We start from the raw sequence: 26131 nt of genomic DNA, 5'->3' as shown, positions 1-26131 counted from the left end.
TGAATATGGCCCAGTGCTTGGAGTTGGAGTACTTGATACTCTGCTGGTGAAGGGTTATATAAAATGATACGTATATCTATCATCTTTATGTTCTATCTAAGTCCATGAGCTCTCTCTCTCGGACAATAATCCACATAGTTCTCTCTATTCTGTGTCAACTTCCTCCGACCACCGTAGATTTCACTGCAGTGTGGAGCTGGGATCAGACAAGAGCTATGGCCCAGCCGTCACCACCGTGTAGGCGGCTATTCAGATGCCTCTTTCGTTCCCTCCGCAGTCCATGTGACCCGGTCAAAGAACACCGCCGTCGCAAACACGCGGTAGTTGTCTGCATTCTTGACGGGGTTTCCCCCTTCAATCGCAGCAAGAGTGACAGTGTTGATCCATCCGTATGCGGGTTTTCCTGCCACTTTCTGATCGCCAACTAGCACACCATGGAGTTAGTATCTTCCGGCGGAGCACTCATGTGATGCGACAGTGGCAGTACGACTTACTCCCTTCGTTGAGATAATGGAACATTTCGTGCTGGAACTCTGAGCCAGCCGTCACGAGCTCGTCAATGTATTTCCCTTCCTCCCACGAGTCCTGCTCTGCATACAGATCGTAAAGCTTCGACTGGGTGAAACACGAATCACACATCATGATCAGCTTGGAGTTTGCCCACGTTTCAGCCTTTACCGGCGGATCGCAAAGGCTGTTCCCGTGGCGTTCCTCCTCGTGTGTAGCAATGATCTTGCCTTGTTCGAATATGTACTTGTCCTGCTCGTCCTTCTGAGACCAGTACTTTGAAATGTATATATCTAAGCCGCATTAGTCTGTCAGCTCACCTTGAGTAGTTTCACAGCTTGGAGACAGACCTTGGGGCAGATCAATATATTGCTCCTCGCCAGTGTATCCAATGTCACCAAAGGTCTTCGCATAAACCCAATCGGTTGCGCCGCACACCAACTTTCCACTATCTGAGTTGCTGCCGCTGAGTAGCTTCTCGTTGACCATGTTAAAGTAACCTTGGCAATTAGAGTCAGGACACACGAGTCTGTCGGATGCGTGCTGCTAGAGCGGCTTACCTTTGATCTGGTTCAGCTTGTCTCTGTCCTCTTTATCAAACCTGTACTTATACCCGAAATAGAGAACCGGCTGGTCGATAAAGACACCCCAAATGGCGCTGGCTAACTCTCCATAACGACCTTCATTCCCACTGGTGGAAAGCACTTTGTCTTGCGTGAGGATGTCTAGAGCCCTGATCGCTGCATTGTTCAGATTGATGGCTTCCTCAACCATAGTGTCCAAATCCTTGCCATCGCAGTTACCATCCGTACCGCTGGGAATGGTTTCAAACAGCGAGGTTGCCGTAACGTCGGCGAAGGCCGGTCTGATGAAAATGCCGACGCCGACAGTGGCAACCAGGGAATGAAAGAGACGCATTCTGCAAGAGCTTAGAAAGGATATAAAAGAGAATAGGGTGCAAATATGTCAAGTATTGAGGACCGAACAGCACTCTTACTTAGGATAAGGCCTTTCTCTTAATAGATCCAGCTTTGGTACTTAAAGGGTACTACTACCGGTTGACATGACTCTTTCCCTTGTGCAAGGCGTCCTAGCGGATATTGCTCAATCCTCAACTCACTGCCCGCTACTATTTTCATCCCGTGTCCACCTCACTCAGCCTGTTCGTTGTTTCTACTGCATCCCGAAGCCAGGTTTGACAATGAGGTAGGGAAGGATTTGTATCCACTGAGGATTATTTTTTATAAACGGTACTACAAACTGTATTAGTGGAAGCGCCAAGGCACAGCCTCGGTGCTCAATTGCCAGAACCAAGATAAATGGTATTGCGTGATGCCCAGATCGCCATAGCCTTCTTTCTATTTCTCCAATGCGTTTCCAGGTAAGGCTCCCTGTCAACCCCCGTGAGCCCGGTAGGGCCTCCCGTATGATACCAAATCGGGCCTGCTCTGCTCCTCATCTCCAACAGGCCGCGGAAGGCAACCGAAATAAATTGATTTGCACTGCCAGAAAAGCGGGTATTCCCAGACTCTAGGCCCTCGTCGTCCAGGGACAGCGACAGTGTTAATTTCGACCCGATAGTAAGGCCGCCTGTCTAGCACAGCAATTGGCCTACAGCAGGATCATTCGAAGTGGGTAGTTTGTAAGTATAGCCAACTCCGATCAGCCACTCGGGCAGTGTTCGTGCCTTGGATGACTGGCCTGGAAATTGAAGTCTACATTCTGACCGAACCCGGTTACAGTCCACCTCGTCCGAGTTCTCAGTCTTTGCAGTATTTATTCTCGGCTACCCTTGCAAACACATACCCTTCCTTCCTCATGCTCCTCGTACAAACATTAGCAATCACCATGTTTTTCTTAAAGCAACAATCCCTGCTGTTCGCCCTGCAGCTGGCAGGTTCGGCTCTGATTGCCGCTGCCGATTCCAACACCCCCTCTCCCAGGCCAACTGCTACACAGCCGACATCCACGCAGTCTTCCCAGGGAATAACGACCACCTCGGTTGTCTCAAGTGGCTCGGTAACCGTCACGGCTGTGTACCAGTCGACCACATACCCTGAGTACAGCACCATCACTGAGCCAGTGGTTGTCGACACTACAGATGCCGGACTGCATATTGTTGCCCTTACCATCTGGCCTTCCGGTCAGGCTTGGGAGTGCATTATGAACTGCGGCGACGCCGACGGTCAGGGCATTACGATTCCTCTCCCCACTGCTGCTCCTGATTCGATAGCCAATTCGGACGATTCAGACAACACTGTTTCTAATGGGGATGGCGAGGATGAGGACGACGAGGATGAGGAAGGGGTTAACTCTGATAGCGATACTCCAGACAACACTGATTCTGATTTTGATGACGACCAGGACACGGACGGTGGTGACTCTGGCGGTGATACTTCAGAGGACATTGACTCTGATGGGGATGGCGAGGATGACGAGGACGATGAGGACACGAATGAAGTCGACTCTGGCAGTGATGGACCTGGTGACTCTGGTAGTGATGGGGGTGAATCTGGCAGCGATACTTCAGAGGACACTGACTCTGATGGGGATGACGAGGATGGCGAGGACGATGAAGGCACGGATGGAGTCGACTCTGGCAGTGATGGAGGTAACTCTGGCAGCAATGAGGGTGATTCTGGCAGCAATGGGGGTGAATCTGGCAGCAATGGGGGTGAATCTGGCAGCAATGGGGGTGAATCTGGCAGCGATAGTCCAGACAACGAAGACGAGGACGACAATGACTCCGATGACGACGAGCCCGATGAAGATGAGCCAGAGAGCACCACCACCACCACCACCACATCTACTGACTGGTTCTTGGCTGTACTCGAAACTGGTACCGGAGACACCTTCTCAATCACCACTGCTGACGAAGCGGCGTCGGTTCTGTCGGATATAAGCAGCAAATGGGATGACGTCGGCGCCAGCACAACGATTGGAACACTTACTACTTCAGCTATACCAGTCACCGTCACTGTAACTGATGCTAGCAATTGCGCTTTGACTGTGGTAGCCTCAGGCACGGTAGCCCCGTGGTGTGGCCCAGGCACTATATACGAAAATCCCTCGCCGACATGTACGGCGACTACAGTTGCTGGCCTGTCCGTGATAAACTGCGCGTAAAATCACAGGCACTGCCTCCGCATGAGTGTTTAGCAGCTTATTACCTATCCTTAGCCGTCCACTGCGGCGGAGTGTCAGGCTTGCCATTGAGCGGGACTTGGTTAGCAAAGGGATCGGGGACCATTAGTTAGTCTTGTCTAATTTTGTATCCAGTCTGGTACGAGTCGAATTCGCATTGTTTGATAGGCTCCACCACTGGGGCAATTCCTGTCTTACTCTGTTGCCTGTTGATAAATCTATAAGAACCTCCTTCCCCATCCAAGCCTCATTCCATTAAACCACGCCCATTCCCACCCAGTGAGCCCGCAATGACATCGACAGGCTCAGACTCGGCCACTCGCATTCCTACCACCGCATCACAGCCCGCTATAGCGCCCGATAATCTCTGGCACCAAATCGAAAGCGTCCTCGAACCTAGCTCTTGCAGGCCGCCCGCACAAAGCTATGCCGACGACAAAGAAAGCTTGCGGAGAGCTGAAGACTGGAGACGCTACCGGTTAAGAAAGCATGCGAGAGCCAGCTCCTTGGTGATCATTGCGTGGAATTTAAGTCACCCTGTTATCTGGGGCAATGGAGTTTTGCTCATGGTTACGGCTGCTCTTCTGATAAGCTATGGCGATGGGCTTCTGTCTCTGCGTGCTATAACGCCTTTGGTTGTGGGATTTCTATTTTTGGGACTGCTTGATTACCAACTGTCAAGGTATATTTGCTTTCAGGTAGTTCCAGTGGCTCCAGCTAATGTACACGCTAGATGGTGGCTACGCAACAGACCATTCAGGCTCGATCCTACCAGAGAGTGGTTTCGAAAGGGCATCGTTCGCTAGTACGCGAAGGATCTATAGGACAGGAGCTAACGTGGTTGGTAAGCGAGCTGCGCATGTAAAGCGAGCTGCGCACCTGCAACCAAATTCTCTACATTTTGATCATTTAATCAACCACAACGCCTTTATATTAATTATTAACTATTTGGACAAACATTTCTTTTATGCCCATCTCATTACAGGTTTGGCATCTAGGTAAAGCCCGCGCCTTTGGTGCTTGCGCACCTTGCGCTGGCAGCCTGCGTGGACCAGGAATTGCCTGGAAGAAAGCATTATGAGCTTCCTCGAGCTCCATCGCCTCTTTTACGGACAGGCCAGTATAATGAGCTATCTATCTATTATTACGAGCTCGCTTTTACTGTTTCATGGCTTTTGCAGCACGTAGCGCCCTATTCTCTTGCTCCAGCAGTATACTCTTTTGCATTGCAATTTGACAGCCTTTAATAAGCTGGTTTAAGGCATCATGCGATGGTGATGGTGGGCTGCTGAGTGCTGTTTTAGAAAAGCTTTGATTGATGATGCTTGGTTTAGAAGCTCATCAACATTTGCTGGTGTATGTGGGCAAAAAGTGCTTGACTGGCTGCCACGGCTTCCAGGGGGTGTAGGTGTACAAGCCTGGATGCTAAGTTTTGAAAGCAATGGTTCAGGATTGAATGGCACTAGTCCTGCTGCTCGGAAACTGTTTTTGATTGTATCCAGTTTAAAAGTGCTGATTCGAGCTTGTGGATAGGCTGCAAGGAAATCAGGTTTATCAATATGGCTGATGCCAAGCCGCATTTTCTGGTTAACCAAGCCAGCATACGAGCGCTCCAAAACGGCAAAACATCCAATATCAAGTGGTTGTAAAAGATAGGAGGAATGTGTTGGCATGCAGAGTGGTATAATATTATGATCTGTACAGATCTGATTAAACTCTGGTGTAAGATGGCTTCCATGGCCATCAAGAACTAGAAGTCGATACCTTCCGCGTGTACGAGTATCTGCTGATGGGTTAAACTGCTTCTGAAACCAACAAAGGCTACTTTCATTGGTTGTCCATCTATTTGTACTGATTTCAAATCGCCAGTCAGGGGGAAGGTCTGTAAACCATACTTGGTTATACCGCTTGCTCTTAAAAATAAGTGTTGGTAGAAGTGCCCATCTAGAAGCACTGATTGACTTAATTGCAGTAACCCATTCACGGTTTCCTGGCTGTAAAGCTGGTCTTCGGCCACAGGATTCTAACTTGGTAATCACTTTTTGATGTGTGCAAAGGCCCATTGCAAAGCCAGTCTTATCAAAGTTATAAATATTGTCCGGTAGGGTCCCATATTGTTCGATTGTGGCTCGTACGGTGTTAAACCATGCTCGAATAACCTTTGGATTCTCTTGCTTTGCTCGCTGGCAGTCATATTGTCTAGCCAAGCGAGACTCAAGCTCTGGATGGCGTTGGGTATAATGATATACCCATTTCTGGCCGACAGTCTGGATTGGGGTGGATCCACGCTTTGCCAGCAGAATATTGGCCATTTCTCGTACATGAGCTTTTATAGAAGCTGCCCTGCGTAGATCCAAAGATGAGATCCACTGCTTAAGCATTTCCTCTTCAACTTTTGTCAGTTTATGGCCATTTACGCGAGATTCGGCGCGATTTGTAGTCCCATGTAGTCGCGTACGTAGTGTAGATTCAGGCACATTAAAGCGACGTGCTGCCTCGCGTATTGATGTAATCTCTTTTTTATATAGCCTGTACAGCCAGTGATAGCCGACCCTCCTTTTCATGGGAGTTTTGGCTTGACCTAACGCGTAATCGGGTCATGGTGGTTGATGGTATATAGATGACCGCGTCGGCTTGTTAAAACTGCGCAGCTCGCTTACCTACCAACCACGTTAGGTCCGAGACTGAGACAGGGACTGAGGAGCAACATCACCACCAAAGAGCCAGATATAAAAGAATGAAGAGGTCGAAAAACTAGCGGCGAGCAATATTTCAGAAGTGGAGGATTTGTAGGAAAAGCGAGGGAGACAATGGGCCAACCCAAGAAAGAGAACTCCTGGGTACAAGAAGGCTAAGATTTTGTTATGGCCACTCCGTTGGAGCCTTATTATCAACTCTGCCTCAGGCATCGTCACCAAGATTAGAGCCTTAGGCATTAAGGATCACATGAATATTCCTGCTGACCATGTTGGAACTCCAACAACCCCCACATCTGAGTTCTTCAGCTATTCCATCGTGTATCTAGTACGCAATCAGCTCGTTTCGGGCCTTGCCCATAACAGATGCTAGAATTGCTAGGTAATCTCGTGCTGCAGCAGCCATTTGTGGGTATTCATCTTTATGAAGATTCCACCAATTGTACAGCCAATCTGGATCCTTTGTGTCATGTAATTTAACTCGGGGACTGTCAAAGTAACAATTAATATCAGGCTGGATCTGCTCAGTCCTGGGTGTCAGATAAGGTCAAGGTCGTTCTTCTTAAGCGTCAAGCGGACCTTAAGGTGTTCTGATATCAAGAAGAAGAAGTGCGAAATGGAAGATGCAATAGTAACTTGGTTCGTACTGGCGATCTGACTATGTTACTGTAGACTGAAGATAAGGCACGAGAAGCAGAAAGTAAATACAGGTGGGCAGTGAGCGTTCTTATATACCTTCCCTCGTACCCCTGTCGGGTCTTGTCAATCCTCGCGGGGTCCCGCGGGTTTCGCTGATCCATTATAGGTCCCCTATGTTGGTCGTAGTCGGCCTATGATCCGAACATAGCCATGTGTATGTTCGGCATAGAAGAACTATGTCCGTAGTCCCAATGTGGCTTAGCGTCATAGCCTGGCTATGTCACGTCGGATCCATTGTCCTCCGTTGCGCTAGCGGTATCTTGGCATCACGATTGGTCGTACAGTCCTGACGTCCTAACAACAACCTTGAAAGAATCGCGCAGAAAGATGTCTCAACAGGCGAAAGATCTACCGTAGTGGTAGCATGGCTATATTTCTGATTTTATCATGACGTCGATATAACATCCTGTTTCCTGTCTTTGCTCTGGGTATTTATGCTGCAGCTTTGGTAGCATTGGCTTGGTGATTGGTAGTGTGAGTGTCCAATATATATATCTCCGCCAGTACGACAACAAATACCTTGACACGACTCACCAACCAGAACTTGCATTCTCAACTAAACACTCTTGTCTATTCCATGTCTATAAGATCCAATTCTATGTTTCCGCAAAAACAGTATTCTCTTTACTGCTTGACTAACATTGACAAGTTGGCTGGTTCCTCGGCAACACGTGACCAGCTGGCACCTGCTAAGATAAACTTTTCCGGCCTGAGGTGTCAGTCACCACATCACCCAAAGTTGCATCCCGTGACTCAGTCCAGTACCAACCTCCTTGAAGTATTTCACCATTTACTATCATGTTGCGGAATGTCCAGACGCGTAATACATTTGAACGGCTATACGTCGTGAAAAACTTGCTGAAACATTTGGGAATCTGTTGATTGCTACCTAACTGTCTGAAACAAGACAACGGGAAGTCCCAACCAGGAGTGATGGGACCGCAGAAAGACTGCTAGTATGGCTAATACTTTGTCGTCGTTCCTTCAAAAGATGTTCTTCATAGGTTTCTATCAGGGACTTCTGGGCTGGTGCTGACCCTGACTGTCTTGCCACCTAGGCTGCGGTGTGATTTCTACTGTCGATTGTTCAGGGAGAGACAAGCATGACCGGTATATTATGTTTCAGTCGGTTTCATATAGAATGGAGTAGAAATTTCCATGGTCAACGGGAATAGCCTCTTCCTCGACAGCAAGAGCCGAAGCATTGGTCCCCTGCGCTCGTTAGTGGCATTCATATACTGTCTGGTAGATGAAATACCGTTGTAGGGGACTGGGGCTACTTCAGGCGTCTGCCTTGGTGATTTTGGCCCTTTCCTACCATAACGGTTAGAATGATATACCTGGTAAGTGAAGTGAACTTACTTGATCAGAGAGACGATGCTATCCGAGTCCGAGGTCTTGCCAGACGGGTGTAGCAGGCCCTGGATCTTGCTCTTGAAGTCTTCCTTGGCCATGTTGAGTACGTTGAATGGTTTGAATTCAGTAATGAGGCAAGACTCTTTATAAAGACAACTTTTCAGGCCGTGCTCTGTTTCATTGTCAGTGCATCTGGCTGAAAGTGAATATCGGCCAAGTCTTGCTCTGATAGGTTCGCTGACCGGCGCCGAGGGCCTTCGCCGAATGCCCAGCACTGTTGTCCTCTCGGCATATCTTCCAAACCAATGACCTCTCCTCGCAATGAGATGCCTCAATGGAAATTTCTTATCTGACCAGCCTTGGCCCAGTGGAAGGATTGGACTTTCCCAATATCATCACGGAGATGTAACAGAGCGGGTTCTGGCCTCTTACGCTGGGACATGTGGTCTACTTTTCTGTGGCACTAGCAGTAGGCAATTGTTTGTATCTATATCTATTGGCTTGCTATTGACAATAAAAGCTAAAACTTTGTCTTCAAGTTCCATCCCCCGCAAACACCTCGGGCGATTATGAACGCCACCGTCGCCGCAAAATATAACCCTCCTCCAAACCCGATCAATCCCTGGTATTGTCCGTCGCTCGCTTGTAGAATGGCACCGGCGATGGGGATGCCTGTAAGCGTTCCAATACTCGCAATAGTAAAGGTTGTCCCGTTCTTCTGCCCGTACTCTTCCACCTTACATACCTGCGATATGCAAACCGGGGTAAGGCTGATTGCTGCGCCACTAGCAAATCCAAACAACACCGCGTAGCAGATAACGCCAGCTGTATTAGCTCCGACAGGAATCCACAGAGCTAAGGTCAAGATCGAGCACAACAGAGACGTGACAATCATCACATTGAATCGTCCTAGTCGATCAGCGACAAGCCCTGGCAGAAACCGTCCCGGGATGGCTCCTGCGTTGAGCAGGGGGATCAGCGCGTATGAAATCGTTTCATCGACACCGACATGCAGCGCAAAGCTGGAAACGTAGGTAATTGGAATGAAAACAGCGAACTCGACTAGGAACACTGCGGCGGTGGTTGCTGCATATTTTGGGTCTTTGAGGGCTTTGAAATCGATTGCAGCAGACTTTCCTGCGGGAGATGGCAGTCGAATGCGCATCAAGACACATGCGATCGCTAAAAGGACGACGGATATAAAGGCGATGATGCGGATAGACCAGCCAAACCCGATCTTTGGAGCAGCGAACATGACAATGAGTGGGAATATTACACCTCCCAAACCACCAGACGTGCAAGCAATGCCAGTAGCCAGTCCCCGACGACAGTCGAACCAGTGGCCGATGACCGAAATGGCTGGGTTGAAGAGGGTGCAGGCAGAGAGGCCACCAAGGACACTGAAAGAGAGAAAGATCTGATAGTATTCTAAACAAACGTTAGTCCAGAATCTCGAGTCTCTGAGTAATAACTGACCAGTACTGAAGCTGAAGAAAAGAAGTGATGCGACCATTCCTATAGATCCAGGTACCACGACATAGAGTGGCCCATAGCAGTCAAAGATGGGTCCAGCTTGAGCTCCAGCAACGTAAAGGAAGAAGCCGTATGCGCCAAAGATCCAGCCAACACTGGATTCCGAATAATCCTGCAGTTGATGGGAGCTGGTCCAGGCATGCAGAGTGCCTAGGCTGTTGAGCAGGCCCATGGACGGAATCATGGCACACCATGCTCCCAACACGACCAGCCATGCTTGACTGCCACCTTCGGGATACTTTTCTGACATCTTCTCAGTCGGCAACTCGGGAATGTTGATAGTCAACAGAGGCCGGGGATAGGCTCATATAGTACGTGGTGGAGCAAGAGTTGGCCGAGCATACCCACATATAATCGGCCATCTTTGCATATGATTTGTTGCTGCAATTTCGTCTTCCACGTCAACTCTCTTCGCCGAACTCGTGGCGATCTGCCCATCTATATTATCTGCTACTGTTGGTTACTGAAAGTCAGCAAACATGGACTCCCAAGTTCGCCGACCATATCGCTCTAAGCGCCATCCGCCCTGCGACAGATGTCGTCAAAAGAAGCTGCGCTGCGACCCCGATGGTCAGATTGCCTGTCGCCGGTGCCAGGCCAGCAATACGCCCTGCTCCTTTACGCGCCTGCATCGGTCGACGTCGATGCCAGTGGCTCTGCCTTACGAGCCCGAACCAGTGCTTCCAGCGATTCAGCCAAGTACTACTACAGCTACTACAACTCCAACCAACGTGCTGTCGTACCCGATCGCCGACCGGTCTGCCCCTCAGCAGGCCATTCAGACATTGGATTTACTTCCTGGGGTTTCATCACAGCTTATGGGAACTTCTGGCGAGTCCGACCCATTTCTATTGCGCCATTGCAAGTTTGATGACTATGGTCTACTGCATTTTCACCAGGTCCGCTTTCGCAACGCCGGGGGAGTTCCATTAGAGGAAAAGATCCCCGTGCATTATTTGGTGACTGACAACGCCTTGAATGATGTCGCAGCGGGCTCTACCAAGTCTACTAGGCAAATACCTACGCCGCGCGACGAACTGGACTCGCTCATACCCATGGCCCACGGCCAGCGTCTTCTTGCCCTGTTTCTTACCTACGTCTATCCCAGCTTGCCAATTTTATCTTACTTTATGGCCTCAAATGATATACAAACAATCCCCGTGCACCTGCTTGCAGCAATTTATGCGTCTGCTTTACCTTTTGTCAAGTTTGACGAGTGGCTATCCATTGCCTACGCCTACCAACCACCACCAACAGCGCAACTATGGTGTCTAGCTTTGGATCTGATCATGGAAGAACTCCACGCGCCGCACCTATCGGTCCTGCAGGCCGGGATTCTTTACCTTCATAAACCGCTTGAGAGTTCTCAGCAAGCCGCCCAAGCAGACACCGCATTTCTGTGGTCCTTTGTAGGAACCATGGTCGGCCTTGCATCATCTCTGGGCTTGCAATTAGAATGTCGGCCCATGGGTATGCCCCTCTGGGAGCGTCGCGTGCGAAGACGCCTCTGGTGGGCCATCTACAGCGAAGACAAATGGCGCTCGTTGCTCATGGGGAGACCTCCGTACATTCGAAAGGAAGAATGGGATGTTTCGGACCTGGACGAAAGCGACTTTGATACGGCTCCCGCGGAAAGGTTTATGCGTGTAGTCAAGTTGGCACGAATCGCTGATGATGTACAGAGCTCTCTATAGTAAGTTGCCCAACTCTTAAAGTCAGCAATGCTAACAGTCCCCAGTTCTCTTCGCGCAGCACAACAGCTATCTTCAAACTTCCCCGAGTCTCTACAGACGTCAAGAGTCCTCCTTCGCCAACTGCAAGAGTGGCTGGCACAGGTCACACCTGCCCTAGCACAGGACGGTTCGTCTGCCGGCCCAAGGCTATGTACTTGTGTCCATTTTGCCTACCTCCTGCTCGAAGTCTTCATTTTCCGAGCGCTGCTTAGACCAATGGTCCCTTCCAAACCAGCTCCTCGCCTTGTCGACGAAACAGAAGCAATCCCCTTCTTCCCAGAGCTCACGGTAGACGACTACATTGCACAAATCATCGACGTAGAGAATGTAGTCGGCGAAGCAATTCCCGCTGCCCCTGTCGAGCAAGGATATGGATATGGAGACAAGTCTATACCAATCGCTCTCAGTGCAGCCGAGAACTGTGCTACCAGTATGCTGCGTGTCATCTCAGGCATAGAAGCGCGAGAGATGGGAACGTTCTGGTATTCATGTATGTCTACCCCCCTCCTCCACCCTGAAAGATTATTCACTAATTCATCTCAGGGTGCCGCATCGGTTTTGCGACCGTAAGTAACTTTATGCTTCTTCTTCTCGTCCAGTCACCAAGCAAAGAGCATGCACTGCGGGCGAAGAAACTGTTATACGCCTGGCAACAAGCTCTTCAAAGCCAGAGCCGGGGGTGGGATATGATGGATCTGGGACTTGTACGGCTTAATGGGCCATTGGGCATGGGGCTGGGAAATGCTTTCTATCTGCCTGCGCATATCCAGGAGGGCATAGAATCTGTTTCTTAGATTATAGACAAATGTTCATGTTTGTTGATCAAATGGCCACGGTCGAGCACCAACTTAGCGTAGCATCATGTTGTGCACCATCTTCGCCGAAATGATCTATTAGACCGACTTTGAATCTATAATTCGGCGAACCGCATTCTGTAACTGCGGAAAGCTGATTCCGTGACACAAATTTGTATGTTGTAGTGTCGCGAGAAGGCGCAAGCTCCACCTGTCGGGAGAAGGCGTCTATACCATTAAATACCAACTGCCAGCTGCATAATTAACTAATCGTTGCGAGCCCACCGTTGACCAAAATGTCTGCCAGCAAAATACCAAAGGTGACGGCCTCTGGTCTGCGCATCAACCAGTCCCGACTATGGGAAACCATCCACGAAACGGCCAAATGGGGCGCGTCGCATCGTTGGGGAGAGTATGCACACTCTTGACTCTACTTGTACGATGTGCATATACTAATATATGATAGGAGGCCTTATGAGACGGGAATGGCGCGCCTTACGCTGACTGACGATGATGCCAAAGTGCGCAGATGGTTCGCGGACGAGGTCAAGAAACTGGGCTGCTCGCTGTCTGTAGACCAGATGGGGAACATGTTTGCTCGACAAAAGGGTCGCTTAGGCTCGAGTAGACCTTTGATTGCCATGGGTAGTCATCTGGATACGCAGCCGAGGGGAGGACGTTACGATGGCATCTTGGGTGTTGTTGGTGCCTTGGAGGTCCTCCGAACCATGGACGAGAACAACTTCCAAACGAACTACGATGTTGGAATCATTAATTGGACCAAGTATGTCTACCAATATGGAGCATGGACCTTTCTGACAGTCAGCAGCGAAGAAGGTGCCCGATTTCCCAAATCGATGTGCTCATCAGGTGTCTGGGCCGGTGCAATTCCCATCAAAGCCGCCTGGGATCTCTGTGATCTCCACGACAACCAGGTAACTCTACGCTCGGAGCTCGAGAGACACGGCTATCTAGGCGACATCCCCTGCTCTCATGAATCGTATCCGCTCGCCGCGCACTTCGAACTCCATATCGAGCAAGGACCAATCCTGCAAGAAGCCGGTCGGTCCATTGGCGTGGTGACAGGAGCCCAGGGCTACCGCTGGCTGAAGTTCACCGTTACCGGTCAGGATGCACATACAGGAACAACGCCATTAACTGCTCGTCGTGATCCCCGATAATTCATCGACCAACACTGTTGTTTCCAACGTGACCTTTACCCTCGATATCAGGCATCCTGACGATACCATTGTACGAAAAGTCGAAGACGAGTGCCTGGAATCATTCAAGCAAATCTCAACAGCAGATGGCAAAGGCGTCAGCCTCGAATGGATTGTCGACACAGACTCACCCGCCGTCAAATTCCATCCCGACTGCATCTCATCCATCCGAACTGCCGCGTTGGAGCTCGCTGGAGAGAATGGCTGGATGGATATGACCAGTGGCGCTGGACATGACAGCGTCTATGCGAGCCGTCACTGTCCGACGGCCATGATCTTTGTGCCTTGCCTGGATGGAGTCAGTCATCATCCGACGGAGTATTGTGCTGCAGACGACTGGTAAGTCTCGTCTACCAATAGCTTGTGCGATAGATGCTGACGCAATGTAGTGCCCTCGGTGCGCAGACCTTGCTGGAGAGCGTTGTTGCATACGACCGGTCTCTGGTCAAGAAGGCCGTTTGATCTCGCACAACGAAATATTAGGATAGGTAACCAAAAGTGATAAGGGGAACACAGAGGTAGTAGTTTATAGATAAGTAGGTACACTTTGGTTCGGTGCCACATCGTCAATCTGATATCAAGTCATGATGTCATGTATATAACAAAGAACACAGACCTGGAAGGTATTTGATACTTCTTGATGATATTGTCTTCTACTATAAAGATCATTAATCATGGCTACTCTAACTCATCACTCTCTGTCCAGCCTTGGGCCCATCCATCCTCCCAAGCTGGGAAAGATCCGGGCGCACGAGGTCAAGGCCAAGCATGTAAAGATTGAAGTCCACGATCCTCTCGATCATGAAGCACCAGCTATTTTGCACCAGCCGCGAAACTATGATTCAGCCAAGGTGAAAAATGCCGCAGTCATCCTGATCAGCGGTGCGGGTGGAGGAGTAAGCGGGCCATCAGGTATTCCTACTTATACACTGGGTAGCCATAAATTGACAAAACGGTGTCTAGGAATATACCCATCGCTCGCAGATAAACTCGCCCTCCTGATCAGTATCCCCGTCGTCCGCCTCGACTACCGCGTCGCAGCACGAACCGAGTACTGTGTCCCGGACGTTGTCGCAACAATGAACTACCTGGAACAGAACTACCAGTCCAAGCGATTCGTTGTTGTCGGCTGGTCCTTCGGAGGCAGTCCCTGCTTCACCGTCGCAGCGCAAGAGCCCGAGCGCGTATGCGGCATAGCCACAGTTGCATCGCAGACAGCACACACATCAGGGGTTAGCAAGCTGAGTCCTAGGCCGCTACTGCTACTCCACGGCGGCGGCGATACCTGCCTCTCGCAAAGATGCTCGGAGACGCTGTACCGGAACTATGAAGACAAGGGGAACAGAGAGATCAAAATCTTTCCAGGGGATAATCATGGGCTGTCTAGGAACGCACCCGAAGTAGAAGGATTGCTGCTTGTTTTTGCGGCAAAGACACTGGGACTGGAGGCAGAGCTGACGGTGGCGACGGTGAAAATTGCGCAGCAGGACTGGGCAGGGAGTGAGGGCGAGCGAGTCAGGGAGATGGAACAGGGACATGACTTTGATGGGAATGAAGCGTTGAATTATTGAATGATCATTAGGCAGTATAGGCAGACATCTTGTATACCTCTAGGCACTTACTATGGAACAACCCTACCAGGACTAGTCCAGCTCCACTTGCAGTGCATGACTCGAGAAATCTTCAGCTGAACTCTTCCAATTCCTGTAAACACCATGGTCGGGTTACTTCAATTGCCCATTGAGCTCCTGCACAGGATCTGTCGTAATGCAGACCTGGAGACTCGCAAGGCCCTGCGCCAGACGAGCAGACTGCTGGACGAGATTGTGCAACGCTGCGTCTTTGAATGTATCGCAGTCTCGCCACTAGGCGCCAGCTGTGATCGTTTGAATCAGATTCTCGAAACCCCCAAGCTCGCATCTTATCTGGCGACTCTCTATATCTCTACGTTTGATCTTGACGATGTGAGTCTGCTTCCTTTAGTCGCGAATCAACTAACAAGCTAGGACGGCGACTACATGTACTACGAGGACGCCGAAGACGAGGACTTTGAAGGAGAGGAAGAAACAAATCTTCCGATTCGATTCTGGAGTTTGTTCGAGCGTCTAGGAGAGCTTCCTCGTCTACAAGGGGTTACTCTGCGCTTCCACCGCGAGCACACCAACAACGACTTTGGGGAAGCCCCCCAGGAGGTCGAGTTTCGCTCGCTGGTCATGAAGCATGCCTTTAATGTTTTTGCTTCTCTGCCCCAGCCGTTGGGGCATCTTGCTATTCGCGACCTGCATAATATCAACGAGACCGACGAGACTGCGGTCGCGAATATGCAAAAGGTCCTAAGAGGCCTGGAGTCTCTTCGGCTCAACATCACCAACGAGCATCGTGAATATCATGGAGAAATGGATTACAAGGTGAGTGCTCTTCAGTAATATTTGGCCTCTAGCTGATTTCCTGCAGCGAGACGAGCCTTTCGTGTACTACTCTGAACTCCCAACATTCTGGCTCAAGCCAACAGCCTCTACCCTGCGCCATCTCACCATCTATTCCACTCTCTACTGCGGATTCTACCCCAAGCTGGACTTTACAGGTGTCCAATTTCCTCATCTGCAGACTTTGGCATTGGGGAATTACTGCTTCGTTCATGACTCACAGCTCGACTGGATCCTCTCGCACGGGGATACCCTCACCGAGCTGTACCTCGACGACTGCACCATTCTCTACGAAGTATCGATCGGAGATTATGAAAACACCCTACTCACTCCTGAAGCATATGAACAACGCGAAGGGCTTCATAGCAACTGGTACGCATCGTACGACAAGCGCTGGGTAGACTACTTCCGGGCTTTCAACGACAAACTACCGCGCCTGCAGCACTTTCGCTACGGCCATTCGCCTGAAGGCTGGGAATACAATACTACACCGTTTGAATGTGAGAGCGAGATGCAAATTGGTCTTCATGAGGAGAGCTACCTGGTGTTCTGCGATGGATTTGGACCCAGTCCATACATGACCGAATTGATCTACCGATATCCGAAAGAAAACGGCGAGGGGCTGGAATATAAACATGCGAAAACATTGGTCCCATCTGAAGATGACAAGAAAGCACTGCAGGAACTGTGCGCAAAGTGTGGACAGGATGTTCCATTGACCCTGCTTAACGAGCGTGAAGAAAGCTAATATACTTCTAAGAAGCCAGCCCAGCACTCTCCTCAATCTTGACCGCATCCCAGACAACTTGCTTTGTATGCGATGCACCAGCAAGAACACAGCCTGTACTCAAATGCAAATCCACCGTCTCCTTCTTCGCCGTGAAAGTGCCAGTCAATTCCACCCATTGCGGACCCTCGTCGTAGTCATAGTACAGGTTCGCATTAGCGATCAATCCAGTCGTAGAGTTGTGTCCGACGTAGATGGTCACGTAGCAGTAATCTGTAGTAGCTGCCTCTGGCCCAAGGACTTCTGCAGACACTGTATAGGTAGCGCTGGTCTCGAGATCGTGCAGGCGCTGGGAGACCATGTTGGCGCGGTTGCCAGGGGCACTTTCAAGTTTCCTGTCTCTATTAAACATGGTCAGGCCTTAGAAGATCTTTGAGCATACAGAAAGTAGTCCCCTTCAAATGCTTGAGTGCCATTCCCAATGATTGCTGCAGCTGGGTCGGAGGGAGTCCAGGGTGCTAGAACGCCCAGTTCAAAACCACCGTTGGCAATGATAGGGTTGAATGGCGGTGCGGACATGATCGTAGCTGTTTCTTGACGCTTGATGAGGGGTAAACCTCAGGGAGTGTCGTCTTTAAGTATGTGGTCGAGAGATTTGTATAGGGAGCTGTGGCTGAGACATCACAAAGCTACGCAGCGTCTACAGCCAATCTACAAGCTCTAATACAGACCCTGCAGGTGGATGTGAAACCGGCGCGAGATAAATACTATTTAGGTATGAAGCTTTCCCTTCCTGGTTCAGTTTGGAGCTGGTTTGGCAGCGTATGGTTGTATGTTAAGCTGGACTCCGTAACCATACGGGCGGCCTTGCAGGACCAATGCGCTAAATATATATTTTTGTCGAAGCGATATGGCTACACATCAAACGGCAAGCCTTGAGCCACAACTCAGTGAATAACGTCCATTGTTAGTAGTACTATCTTAGAGAACATAGGAGTAATTCATATATGAAGTATTTACGCCGGTATCAGCACTCTGTGAGAAATGCGACCGTGCAAAAGGTTTATGTCATGGCCGGCTATTGCCTGTCCAATTTCTCCCCCTGGTGCTCCAAAGTCAACCACATTCTCTTATTACTACACCAGACCTCCAGCCCCGGCTGTGCATCGCTCCGATTGTCCATAGTCCCGCTGGTGACTGAGATAATGCCATCTTTCTGGAGTTGGGCCGTCTGCTGGAAGAGCGAAGACCCGCAGACCTTGCAAAAGGAGCGCTTCATTGTTCCGCCGGTGGTTGTTCCTTTCTCGTGGAATGTCTGAACGGACTCGAGACCGCGGACGATTTTGAAGTTCTATTTAAGTCAGTCAAGGACCTTGATAGAAAGATGGTGGATGTACCTCTTCCTTGTACCAGCAATTGGCCATCATCACAGACCCGCTGAACTGCTGGCAGCTGTCGCAGTGGCAGACGGCGCACTGGATGGGTTTTCCGTATAGTTCATACTTGACAGCCTCGCAGAGACAGGTTCCAAAGTTATCTGCATTCATTTTGAGAGTATAGACAGGGGAAAGAATGACATCGCGGGGGATTGTTCCTATATGACGTATTTGGAGTATATCCTTGGTCTGTCAGCATACACCAAGTCAACTATATTACTTCAAGTATGATTCCCCTGCAGCTTGATCTTCCCCTGGCAGGGTCTCCTCTTTCTACCCCTGCTGGTACTTGTTCTTCCGTCTGGGCATTTGTGGAAGCTGCGACTCCCTCGGTCGCTTGGTGAATGTGAAAGTCGCCTGCTGCTATAAAGTCGCCGTGGCCAATCCTCCACTTGTTTCTCTCCAAGACTGTGCCACAATGCATTTCTTGGCTTCTTTTCTGCTAATTAGTCTTCCCCTCGGCGTGGTGGGGGATCCCTACAACACCTTTGACGGCCCTGGCTTCCCTGCCTGTAAAGAGGTTGCTGCCGTCCATGCCCCTAACAGCATCAACGAGATTCAGTCGCTCGTCAAGGATGCTATCGATGCAGGTCAACAGATCAGAGCCTCTGGCAAGGGCCATATGTGGTACGACACCATGTGCTCTGACGACCCGAACACCGTCATCATCCAGACAGAGAATGTCAACCAGATCTATGACCTGGATCTCGAGGCCGGCACCGTTATGATCGAGGCTGGTGTTACTTTTCTGCAACTGGCGGAGTATCTGCACGATAATGGAGCTTCTGCTGGATTTACCTTGGTCAACTGGAATATCACCCTAGCCGGCTGTGTCGCAATGGGGGCTCATCGCTCGTCCATTCGAGAGGACTCGATGGTCGCTGCCGGTGTGCTATCGCTGGATATCATCGATGGCAATGGAGAGTTGCGCCATATTGAACGTGATGATAGTGACGAGTGGCTTGCTGCATCGACCTCGTTGGGCCTCTTGGGGGTCATTGTTCGGATGAAGTTTACCATTTACCCTGACTTCAAAGTATACGCTGATCAGAAGACGTGAGTTGCCTATATCGAAGAAGAATTGGCAATTGACTATAATTAGACTGGATGATGAGGAAGTCTTGAACGGCGATATCTACGGCATGATCGCTCCATATGCCACAGCCAACTTCTGGGTAAGGAGAAATCAGCCTAGATAGAGTAGTTCTGACTTCTGCAGTGGTGGCCGTACAAGAGAAAGTTTCACTGGCGATACTACGATGTCGTCGAGAACGAAATCAGCCAGCAGCAGGGCTTCCAGAATACCTTTTCTGTCACCCGGTTCGAAGCCACTGCGATCAAAACACTCTGGAACAGCGGTCGATGGCTGGCGTCGTCTAACATGCTTGCTGAGGAAGTCCTCTTTAGCCAATGGGAGGCACCGAACTTCAGAGAGAAAACCACCAACCAAGGCATCAGCAAGTGGCCAGTATACGGATGGAATTATGATGTCCTTATTGGAGGCCTCTACCCTGACCAGAAGCCAGTATGGGAACTCGGCCTCAATGGGTACACCCTGGAGCTGGCGTTCCCAGTGACTCAGGCCAACGCCGTGCTCAAGCGTGCCCGCGAGCTCTTCGATGATGAACTGAAGAAGGGCATTGTCATGACATCGACCTATCGCAGTGGCATCAACATCAAGTTCGGTCGGCCATACTTTGACCTGCTTGGTCAAGTCACGTACAACACCTCTGACGGGGCAGACTGGTCCAAGGGAGCGATCATGTTCGACTTTCCTAGCTTTAAGCCTACCGTTGGCGATGGATCACGATTCAATGAACCTTTCTGTCAGTACCTCTGAGCTATCATAGCGTCGCTAACCCCTGTAGATGGCACACTCCAGGAAGCCCTGATCAAAGAGTTTCCCTGTCGCCCACATTGGACCAAGAACACTCGAGAAGTGTTTGAGCTGGCGAAGAGTAACCTAGACCCAGATGTAAGGTCTGCATTGTATTCTCTCGACCTTGCTAATGAATCTCTAGCACATCGCGCGCTTCAAGGCAGTCAGAGAGCAGTTTGACCCGAATGGAGTCTACCGCAGTGTCGTGGGAGAGATTATCGGTGTTTGTTAGCGAGGGATTATGGGCGCTGTAGCAATATGAAGATGTCCTGCAACAACAGTTACTCTACTGCATTATAACAAAATACTCTATTACTGCCTCTTCACAACCTCACTCATGATAATATCCTCCACCAGCTTAACGACATCTCTCCCTCCAAGGACCTTCCTAACCACCTCCATGGCCTGCTGAGCGTACCAGGGCACAATCCACCTCAACGGCCCCAACCACCGAGCATTCGGCGCAATCAGCAAGGCCGAGTCACTCGCCGTCTGCAATGCGAACATATTTGCTGCAACAGCAGGAGTCATGGGGACACGCTTCGACATCATTGCGTCCGTCAAGGCCAATATCGCCAGAAAGAAGGCTGCGTCCATGTCCGGTGGGAAGGACGATGTCAATGTGCCTGTTGGCGGACCGGTGTTGCTTTTGGGATGACCCCAGCAAGGTTGAGTCTGAGTTACGGGCGTTGGGAAGAGATGCCTCGTAGGCTACGCCCTCTGTAGTAGTCCAGAAGGAGTGGTCGGGGGCGAGCCTACTCATCATCAGTACACTCAATGCATGGGACAGAGGGCGTTGGACTCATACGGCCAGAATTGATGCGGTACCCAGGGCGAGATATTTGTCGCGCCTTCATCGTCTCGCGCCGGTAGACTAGACGGAGAGATACAGCCTTGAACGTGATTCGCATTGGTCGTATGGATGGTATCAATAGTATCCCACGTCGACGTTGTCCCAATAGCGCCCTTTTCAATAATAAAGGATTCCCACTGCGCAAAGTGGATATGCAGTGGAGGTGCCTACTCAATTATCAGCTCTTGATCTGTAGACAAGTAAGAGAAATGGCTACTTGAGGATGCTGTTTGCCCAGCTTCAACGACTCATGTCCACCCACATACGTTGCGCGCATCAGCACAGACGCATCCAGCTCCGGCAGGGGCTGCAAGAACTCGAGGACAAATGAGCCATCGAAGAGGACGTGAGGCCCTCCAAGGGGACTTGAGAGCCGTTGTGCTTTTGAGTAGGGGTGCATGTTGATCTCGAGAATGGATGTACGGAGTAGGTAGTCAATGATGTTCTTTGGATGCTTCAACACCATAGACTGCAGTCGAGACTCGAGAGATTGTCTCACGAAAGCCTGACTTCTCCCAATCCAAGACTATCTAACTTGACCGGGCCCTAGCGGCGCTGAATGGTGCTCCATTGGTGGTTAGAGCGTTGTCATTTGGCCCCCAGTGGCTAGTTTGTTACTTGGCTGTCCAGCTGAAACTTGACAGTCGCTTTGGGGCCAAAGACTGGGCGACATTAAGGCGCTCAGTCAAACTCCGAAATTGACTGGGAGTTTCTCTATGCCTATTACAACGTAACTGCTCTGGCTCAGGTTCGAGCTCAATCGGATAAAGACGATGACCTTCGAGTTCCCTAACAAACACAACTTCAAAACGCGAGACAAACACCAAACGCACATCAGCGGAACGTTAGCTACTCAACCAGGCAACTATCGTCAAGAATCTCATATATACGCCCAACAGCACAGGGATATCACGAACTACTGGAGGCGCAAACCCTGCTCGTCCTTGGCTGCCCTAACATGAGAGCCTCAATACGAGACCAAGCTTGATCTGCAACGATGATCCTCGCGGCGCCATGGCTTGAAGCTTGTCATTCGTGACTGCTGTTGTACAGTTTGTATCTCACAGCACATCTCATGGCAGTGCAAGACGTTGAAAGGGAAAATATGAGGATGCGGGCTATATGTGAGCCTACGACATTCCAATTCCTTACTCCAAAGCACTTTTTCTACTATCAATCTACAAACCCTTAAGGATGCAATTAACATAACTCCTCCTCGCTTTGACAGCACATTTTGCTGTCACATCTGTCCTCGAAACATTCACCCTCAACAACGGCACGCCCATCGACGTCGACCCGTCCAAAGTCCTCGACGCCTTCGACCCAAACACCGCAGACACAGACACGGAGCTCAACAGGCGCAGCGCAAACCCAGCAACCCACAGCACCAAAATGCTCGTCGCGCGCGACTGCTATCCAAGCTCGAACTACCCCTGGCTCTGTCAGTCGGTCAACCGGTGCTGTGGGAACCGCAGCTGCATTGATCTCGATATCCACAATTGCTGTCTTTGTGGATACTACTGTAACTAGCCTTATCAGTGTATTCAGAGGCCGAATGGGAATATCGCGTGTCTTCCTCCTTGAGCTTCTGCCCTTGGACAATCTGTGATCGGGGGTGGACCACGGTCGATAGAAGGCTTGTTTTGGTTGGCATGTCGCAAATACGGTGAATCTGGAAATTTAGCTACAGAATACAGAGTCATTTGTTGAACTGTCTTTACTATTATCCTTGTGAAAGAGCTTGCCTTAGTGGCGGTCTCTAATGCTGCAAGCCTTGTGTTTGTAGTCAGCTCAAGTACAGAGTAGCATTAGTAGGCCAGTCTTCAATTCTAGATCATGAACAGCTGCCAGAAGGACCTTCGGTCAAACACCGGCAATAATCGTAAGAAATCAGCCAACTCCTAACCCAAGAACCGCGGCATACGGCATTTAAGTATTTGTGTTTACCCGGATCTAGATTTCAGCCCACGATGATCTTCGAAAGCATCGAATTTTTGGGATTCAGTGGAGTATCGGCCGACGCCAAAAGAGGAAGAGACCCCTTGCCCTATCGTTCTATGCCAGTTTCAGATTTGTTTAGACCAAGCTGCATGACTCTTAACAGTCCAAGTGGAGAATTGGAGGCCCTGCGCATGGGCCTTTTGGTGGTGAAACCGCTATTGCGCCCTATAATCGAGATGCCTCTGTGACCGATCTCACGATCGAGCATGTTTGCACCTGTTCTTGTTATTCATGCTCTTCGCAATTTATCCGAAATTTCTCGGCTTCAGCTCATGCAAGAAAAGTGATAGATCCGAGAGACTGGGTCGGGTCTCAAGGTGAGACGTGCTGCGACGAGATGACTGCTGCCTTGACAGCCGTTGGGGACAGCGTGGAGCCAGGGACCGGCCGATATTCGATCCAGCCTAATTTACTAATTTATCGGTCGGAGATCCACGAACTACTACTGGAGTGCTGGTATAGGGTTGCTACCAGGCCCGTGTCGGTGTCGCACCACTGCCTCAGCCATGCATTTCCCTTCGGCACTTGTTGTTCGGCACTGAATCGTGAAGACCTTGTTTGTATCTGGCCATCTGATCTGTCGCTGCGATATCCACTCTACTCCGAAGCCTCCGAAGCCGTTTCTCCCCTTGACATGGCTATATAAGCCCAGTCCTCCTCTGTACCATCTGCTTCGATCAGCAGGCCCATCACTCCTTCGCCAGGCATCGCTTCGACGTTCCTTCTTCCCATTCATTCGTTTCAATCTGAGCTGTGCTCGATTTCCACTTTCGTTAAACACATCCACCTCACCATGAAGATCGCCGTTGCTCTTACCCTGGCCGCTGGAGTCCTCAGCGCGCCTGCCCCCTTTAGAATCGGAGGCTCTGCTGGTGTTTCTGGTCATGCTGGAGCCAGTGTCGGAGGCCATGCTGGTGTTGGAAGCGCCCTCGGCGGTGGCATCTTCGGCCGCAGCGACGAGGAGTCTGACCTCGAAGCCCGTCAGCTAGGTTCGTTCTTCCCCAGCTCCGGAAGCTCGTCTGGCAGTGGTTCGTCTGGCAGCGGATTCGACCTGGGCAGCTTGTTCGGTGGCTCGTCGGGCTCTGGTAGCTCTGGCAGCTCCACCAGCGACAGCACCCCGTCGTCGACCGCGAGTGGCAGTGCCTCTGCGAGTGCCACCGGCTCGGGCTCGAGCAGTGCTTCGGGATCCTCCGACGGTGGATTCGACTTTGGCAGCCTCTTCGGTGGCTCTGGCTCTGACTCTTCCGGCTCCAGCGACTCTGGCAGCTCGTCTTCCTCTGGCTTCGGCAGCTTCCTTGGTGGCATGTCATCTTGCCATTATTTCTAGGTCTAAAGCTAACGATCTCAGGCTCTTCCACCTCCAACGATGTCACCGACAACTCCGGCTGCAAGGCCCTGACCTTCATCTTCGCCCGTGGTACCACCGAGATGGGCAACATGGGCTCCGTCGTCGGTCCCAAGGTTGGCAGCGAGCTTGACTCTCTGACTGGTGGCAAGGTCGCTATCCAGGGCGTTGACTACCCTGCCGATGCTGCTGTACGTCCTCCCACCATCATCCCACAACTCATCTGACAAGTCCAGGGAAACGCCGCAATGGGAGGCTCCGGAGGCCCCAAGATGGCCGAGCTCGTCCAAACGGCCAAGAAGAACTGCCCTGACACCAAGGTCGTCCTCGGTGGTTATTCCCAGGGCGCCATGGTCGTCCACAATGCCGCTGGCAAGCTCTCCTCCGGCGATGTCGTCGGTGCCGTGACCTTTGGTGACCCCTTCAAGGACCAGAAGCCCGACAACATCGCTCAGTTCAAGACCTGGTGCGCCACTGGCGACCCTGTCTGCCTTAACGGTGGCAATGTCATGGCCCACTTGAGCTACGGTGACGATGCTGCTGAGGCTGCCAAGTTCCTTGTTAACGCTGCTGGTCTTTAAGCTACCTAAGCTTTGGCTGTTGGATACGTGGTGAACTTGTCTCTGTGAAGTCTGACGGCAATGGATAATGATGTATACGTCTGGCTACGTCCTATGAGACTTGCTCATGTATATAGCGTCAATGTGCAATCATTTGATACTATGCTATCCCTGAGACCTTTCATGCTTCTCCTTAGTATGTGAATATTTCAACCTATTCAGGCCAGTAATACTCCCCAGCCTCAACAGCAGCAACCAAGTCTGCATCAATAGAGATATACTCATCAAAGTCCGCATTCAACTCCTTCAACAAAATTCCCACAATCCCCGCAAACACAACCCCTCCTTCGTCATTGAGATGGGTATTATCATCCTCAGAAAGGTTGTAGGTATGCGCATCCTCCTCCCCAATCTCATTCAGATAAGTCCGACTCGCAAGGTTCAAATCAGCCCACAGAGCGCCCGTCTGCTCAGCAGCCTGCTTCGTCAACTCGACCACATTCGTAAGATCATCCGTAACGGTTCCATCATCACCGTAATTCCGACGACTCAAACTCGTAAGAAAGATTGGTTCACCACCTGCATCCTTGACATCGTTGTAGAATTGAACTAAGTTATCAAGAAAGGCGTCAAGACCAGCCTCGGTCTTCTGGTCGTTGTGCCCGAATTGAATCGTTACGTAGGGCGTATAGTCTGCAGCAGCGGATTCAACGGCAGTAAGCACCTCGTCCCAGAATCCCTCCGCACGGAAGGAAGATGTCGTTGCGCCGCTGTCGCCGTAGTTTGTTCCTGTTGCACCTCCTGTGAGGTCTGAGACGAAGGCGTCGCCCCAGCCGCCGCCTGTTGCGGTTGTGCTGTCGCCGGCTAGGAAGAAGGCTGGTGGCCCGGCGCGCTTTTGGAGGGGTTTTGCGGCAGCTAAGCCTGTTGCTAGTAGACCAAGGAAGATGAGGGAGGTCATCTTGTTGAAGACTGTAGGAAACTAGAAGGATGCTATGTTGATGTGAATAGACCCAGGGATAGAGGCGGCCAAGATGTTTATGTAGCCCTACCACCCCCTGCCAAGCGGGCAAACTATTCAGCCTTCTTCGTGCCGAAACAACAAAATGTCTCGGATTAAAGGATCACGAACTTGGCCTTTCAATGCAGGTCAGAATACTAAGCAGCCTGCAGAATGAGGTGATCGTGCTAGAATCTACTTGGTTGGTGTTGGTCCCGGACATAC

The 26131-nt window shown here is 50.6% G+C and overlaps 12 protein-coding genes across 12 annotated transcripts; 5 read left to right on the top strand and 7 right to left on the bottom strand.

Annotated features, from left to right (window-relative positions):
- Positions 1 to 245: 245 nt before the first annotated feature.
- On the bottom strand, positions 246 to 1425 carry BDV14DRAFT_198821 (uncharacterized protein; the record flags this gene model as incomplete). The annotated part of the gene is made up of 4 exons (XM_073773059.1): positions 246 to 424; positions 495 to 800; positions 858 to 1007; positions 1068 to 1425. The coding sequence occupies 4 exons, from the start codon at positions 1423 to 1425 to the stop codon at positions 246 to 248; spliced, it is 993 nt and encodes a 330-aa protein (XP_073629661.1).
- Positions 1426 to 2355: 930 nt separating this feature from the next.
- BDV14DRAFT_198820 (uncharacterized protein) lies at positions 2356 to 3633 on the top strand (the record flags this gene model as incomplete). The annotated part of the gene is made up of 1 exon (XM_073773058.1): positions 2356 to 3633. One exon carries the CDS (start codon positions 2356 to 2358, stop codon positions 3631 to 3633), a length of 1278 nt encoding a protein of 425 aa, XP_073629660.1.
- Positions 3634 to 8168: 4535 nt separating this feature from the next.
- BDV14DRAFT_198819 (uncharacterized protein) lies at positions 8169 to 8500 on the bottom strand (the record flags this gene model as incomplete). The annotated part of the gene is made up of 3 exons (XM_073773057.1): positions 8169 to 8258; positions 8327 to 8360; positions 8409 to 8500. 3 exons carry the CDS (start codon positions 8498 to 8500, stop codon positions 8169 to 8171), a joined length of 216 nt encoding a protein of 71 aa, XP_073629659.1.
- Positions 8501 to 8922: 422 nt separating this feature from the next.
- BDV14DRAFT_207961 (major facilitator superfamily domain-containing protein) lies at positions 8923 to 10201 on the bottom strand (the record flags this gene model as incomplete). Its single annotated transcript, XM_073775286.1, has 2 exons — positions 9879 to 10201; positions 8923 to 9830 (listed from the first exon to the last, which is right to left on the bottom strand). The coding sequence occupies exons 1-2, from the start codon at positions 10183 to 10185 to the stop codon at positions 8923 to 8925; spliced, it is 1215 nt and encodes a 404-aa protein (XP_073629658.1). The 5' UTR covers positions 10186 to 10201.
- Positions 10202 to 10414: 213 nt separating this feature from the next.
- Positions 10415 to 14144, top strand: BDV14DRAFT_188870 (uncharacterized protein; the record flags this gene model as incomplete). Its single annotated transcript, XM_073771126.1, has 8 exons — positions 10415 to 11628; positions 11674 to 12158; positions 12212 to 12453; positions 12783 to 12874; positions 12929 to 13246; positions 13292 to 13629; positions 13724 to 14021; positions 14072 to 14144. The coding sequence occupies 8 exons, from the start codon at positions 10415 to 10417 to the stop codon at positions 14142 to 14144; spliced, it is 3060 nt and encodes a 1019-aa protein (XP_073629657.1).
- A 1253-nt stretch (positions 14145 to 15397) lies between these two features.
- On the top strand, positions 15398 to 17230 carry BDV14DRAFT_207959 (uncharacterized protein; the record flags this gene model as incomplete). Its single annotated transcript, XM_073775285.1, has 3 exons — positions 15398 to 15646; positions 15689 to 16090; positions 16137 to 17230. The coding sequence occupies 3 exons, from the start codon at positions 15398 to 15400 to the stop codon at positions 16854 to 16856; spliced, it is 1371 nt and encodes a 456-aa protein (XP_073629656.1). The 3' UTR covers positions 16857 to 17230.
- On the bottom strand, positions 16864 to 17414 carry BDV14DRAFT_198814 (uncharacterized protein; the record flags this gene model as incomplete). The annotated part of the gene is made up of 2 exons (XM_073773056.1): positions 16864 to 17230; positions 17278 to 17414. The coding sequence occupies 2 exons, from the start codon at positions 17412 to 17414 to the stop codon at positions 16864 to 16866; spliced, it is 504 nt and encodes a 167-aa protein (XP_073629655.1).
- A 499-nt stretch (positions 17415 to 17913) lies between these two features.
- Positions 17914 to 18382, bottom strand: BDV14DRAFT_198813 (GFA family protein; the record flags this gene model as incomplete). Its single annotated transcript, XM_073773055.1, has 2 exons — positions 17914 to 18186; positions 18233 to 18382. The coding sequence occupies 2 exons, from the start codon at positions 18380 to 18382 to the stop codon at positions 17914 to 17916; spliced, it is 423 nt and encodes a 140-aa protein (XP_073629654.1).
- A 307-nt stretch (positions 18383 to 18689) lies between these two features.
- On the top strand, positions 18690 to 20382 carry BDV14DRAFT_198812 (uncharacterized protein; the record flags this gene model as incomplete). Its single annotated transcript, XM_073773054.1, has 5 exons — positions 18690 to 19327; positions 19374 to 19446; positions 19491 to 20097; positions 20140 to 20246; positions 20293 to 20382. 5 exons carry the CDS (start codon positions 18690 to 18692, stop codon positions 20380 to 20382), a joined length of 1515 nt encoding a protein of 504 aa, XP_073629653.1.
- Positions 20383 to 20462: 80 nt separating this feature from the next.
- Positions 20463 to 21403, bottom strand: BDV14DRAFT_198811 (uncharacterized protein; the record flags this gene model as incomplete). The annotated part of the gene is made up of 4 exons (XM_073773053.1): positions 20463 to 20776; positions 20835 to 20905; positions 20959 to 21170; positions 21221 to 21403. The coding sequence occupies 4 exons, from the start codon at positions 21401 to 21403 to the stop codon at positions 20463 to 20465; spliced, it is 780 nt and encodes a 259-aa protein (XP_073629652.1).
- Positions 21404 to 23296: 1893 nt separating this feature from the next.
- On the top strand, positions 23297 to 25002 carry BDV14DRAFT_38527 (carbohydrate esterase family 5 protein). Its single transcript, XM_073776664.1, has 3 exons — positions 23297 to 24305; positions 24353 to 24540; positions 24586 to 25002. The coding sequence occupies exons 1-3, from the start codon at positions 23798 to 23800 to the stop codon at positions 24928 to 24930; spliced, it is 1041 nt and encodes a 346-aa protein (XP_073629651.1). The 5' UTR covers positions 23297 to 23797; the 3' UTR covers positions 24931 to 25002.
- A 121-nt stretch (positions 25003 to 25123) lies between these two features.
- On the bottom strand, positions 25124 to 25867 carry BDV14DRAFT_198809 (rhamnogalacturonan acetylesterase; the record flags this gene model as incomplete). Its single annotated transcript, XM_073773052.1, has 1 exon — positions 25124 to 25867. The coding sequence occupies one exon, from the start codon at positions 25865 to 25867 to the stop codon at positions 25124 to 25126; it is 744 nt and encodes a 247-aa protein (XP_073629650.1).
- Between the last annotated feature and the right edge of the window lie 264 nt (positions 25868 to 26131).

The sequence above is a fragment of the Aspergillus stella-maris genome (assembly GCF_047715825.1).
Source record: "Aspergillus stella-maris strain CBS 113639 unplaced genomic scaffold BDV14scaffold_18, whole genome shotgun sequence".
In the NCBI taxonomy this organism is placed as follows: domain Eukaryota; kingdom Fungi; phylum Ascomycota; class Eurotiomycetes; order Eurotiales; family Aspergillaceae; genus Aspergillus; species Aspergillus stella-maris.
Note: the sequence above shows the minus strand (reverse complement) of the source record. Positions and strands in the feature narration are given on the sequence as shown.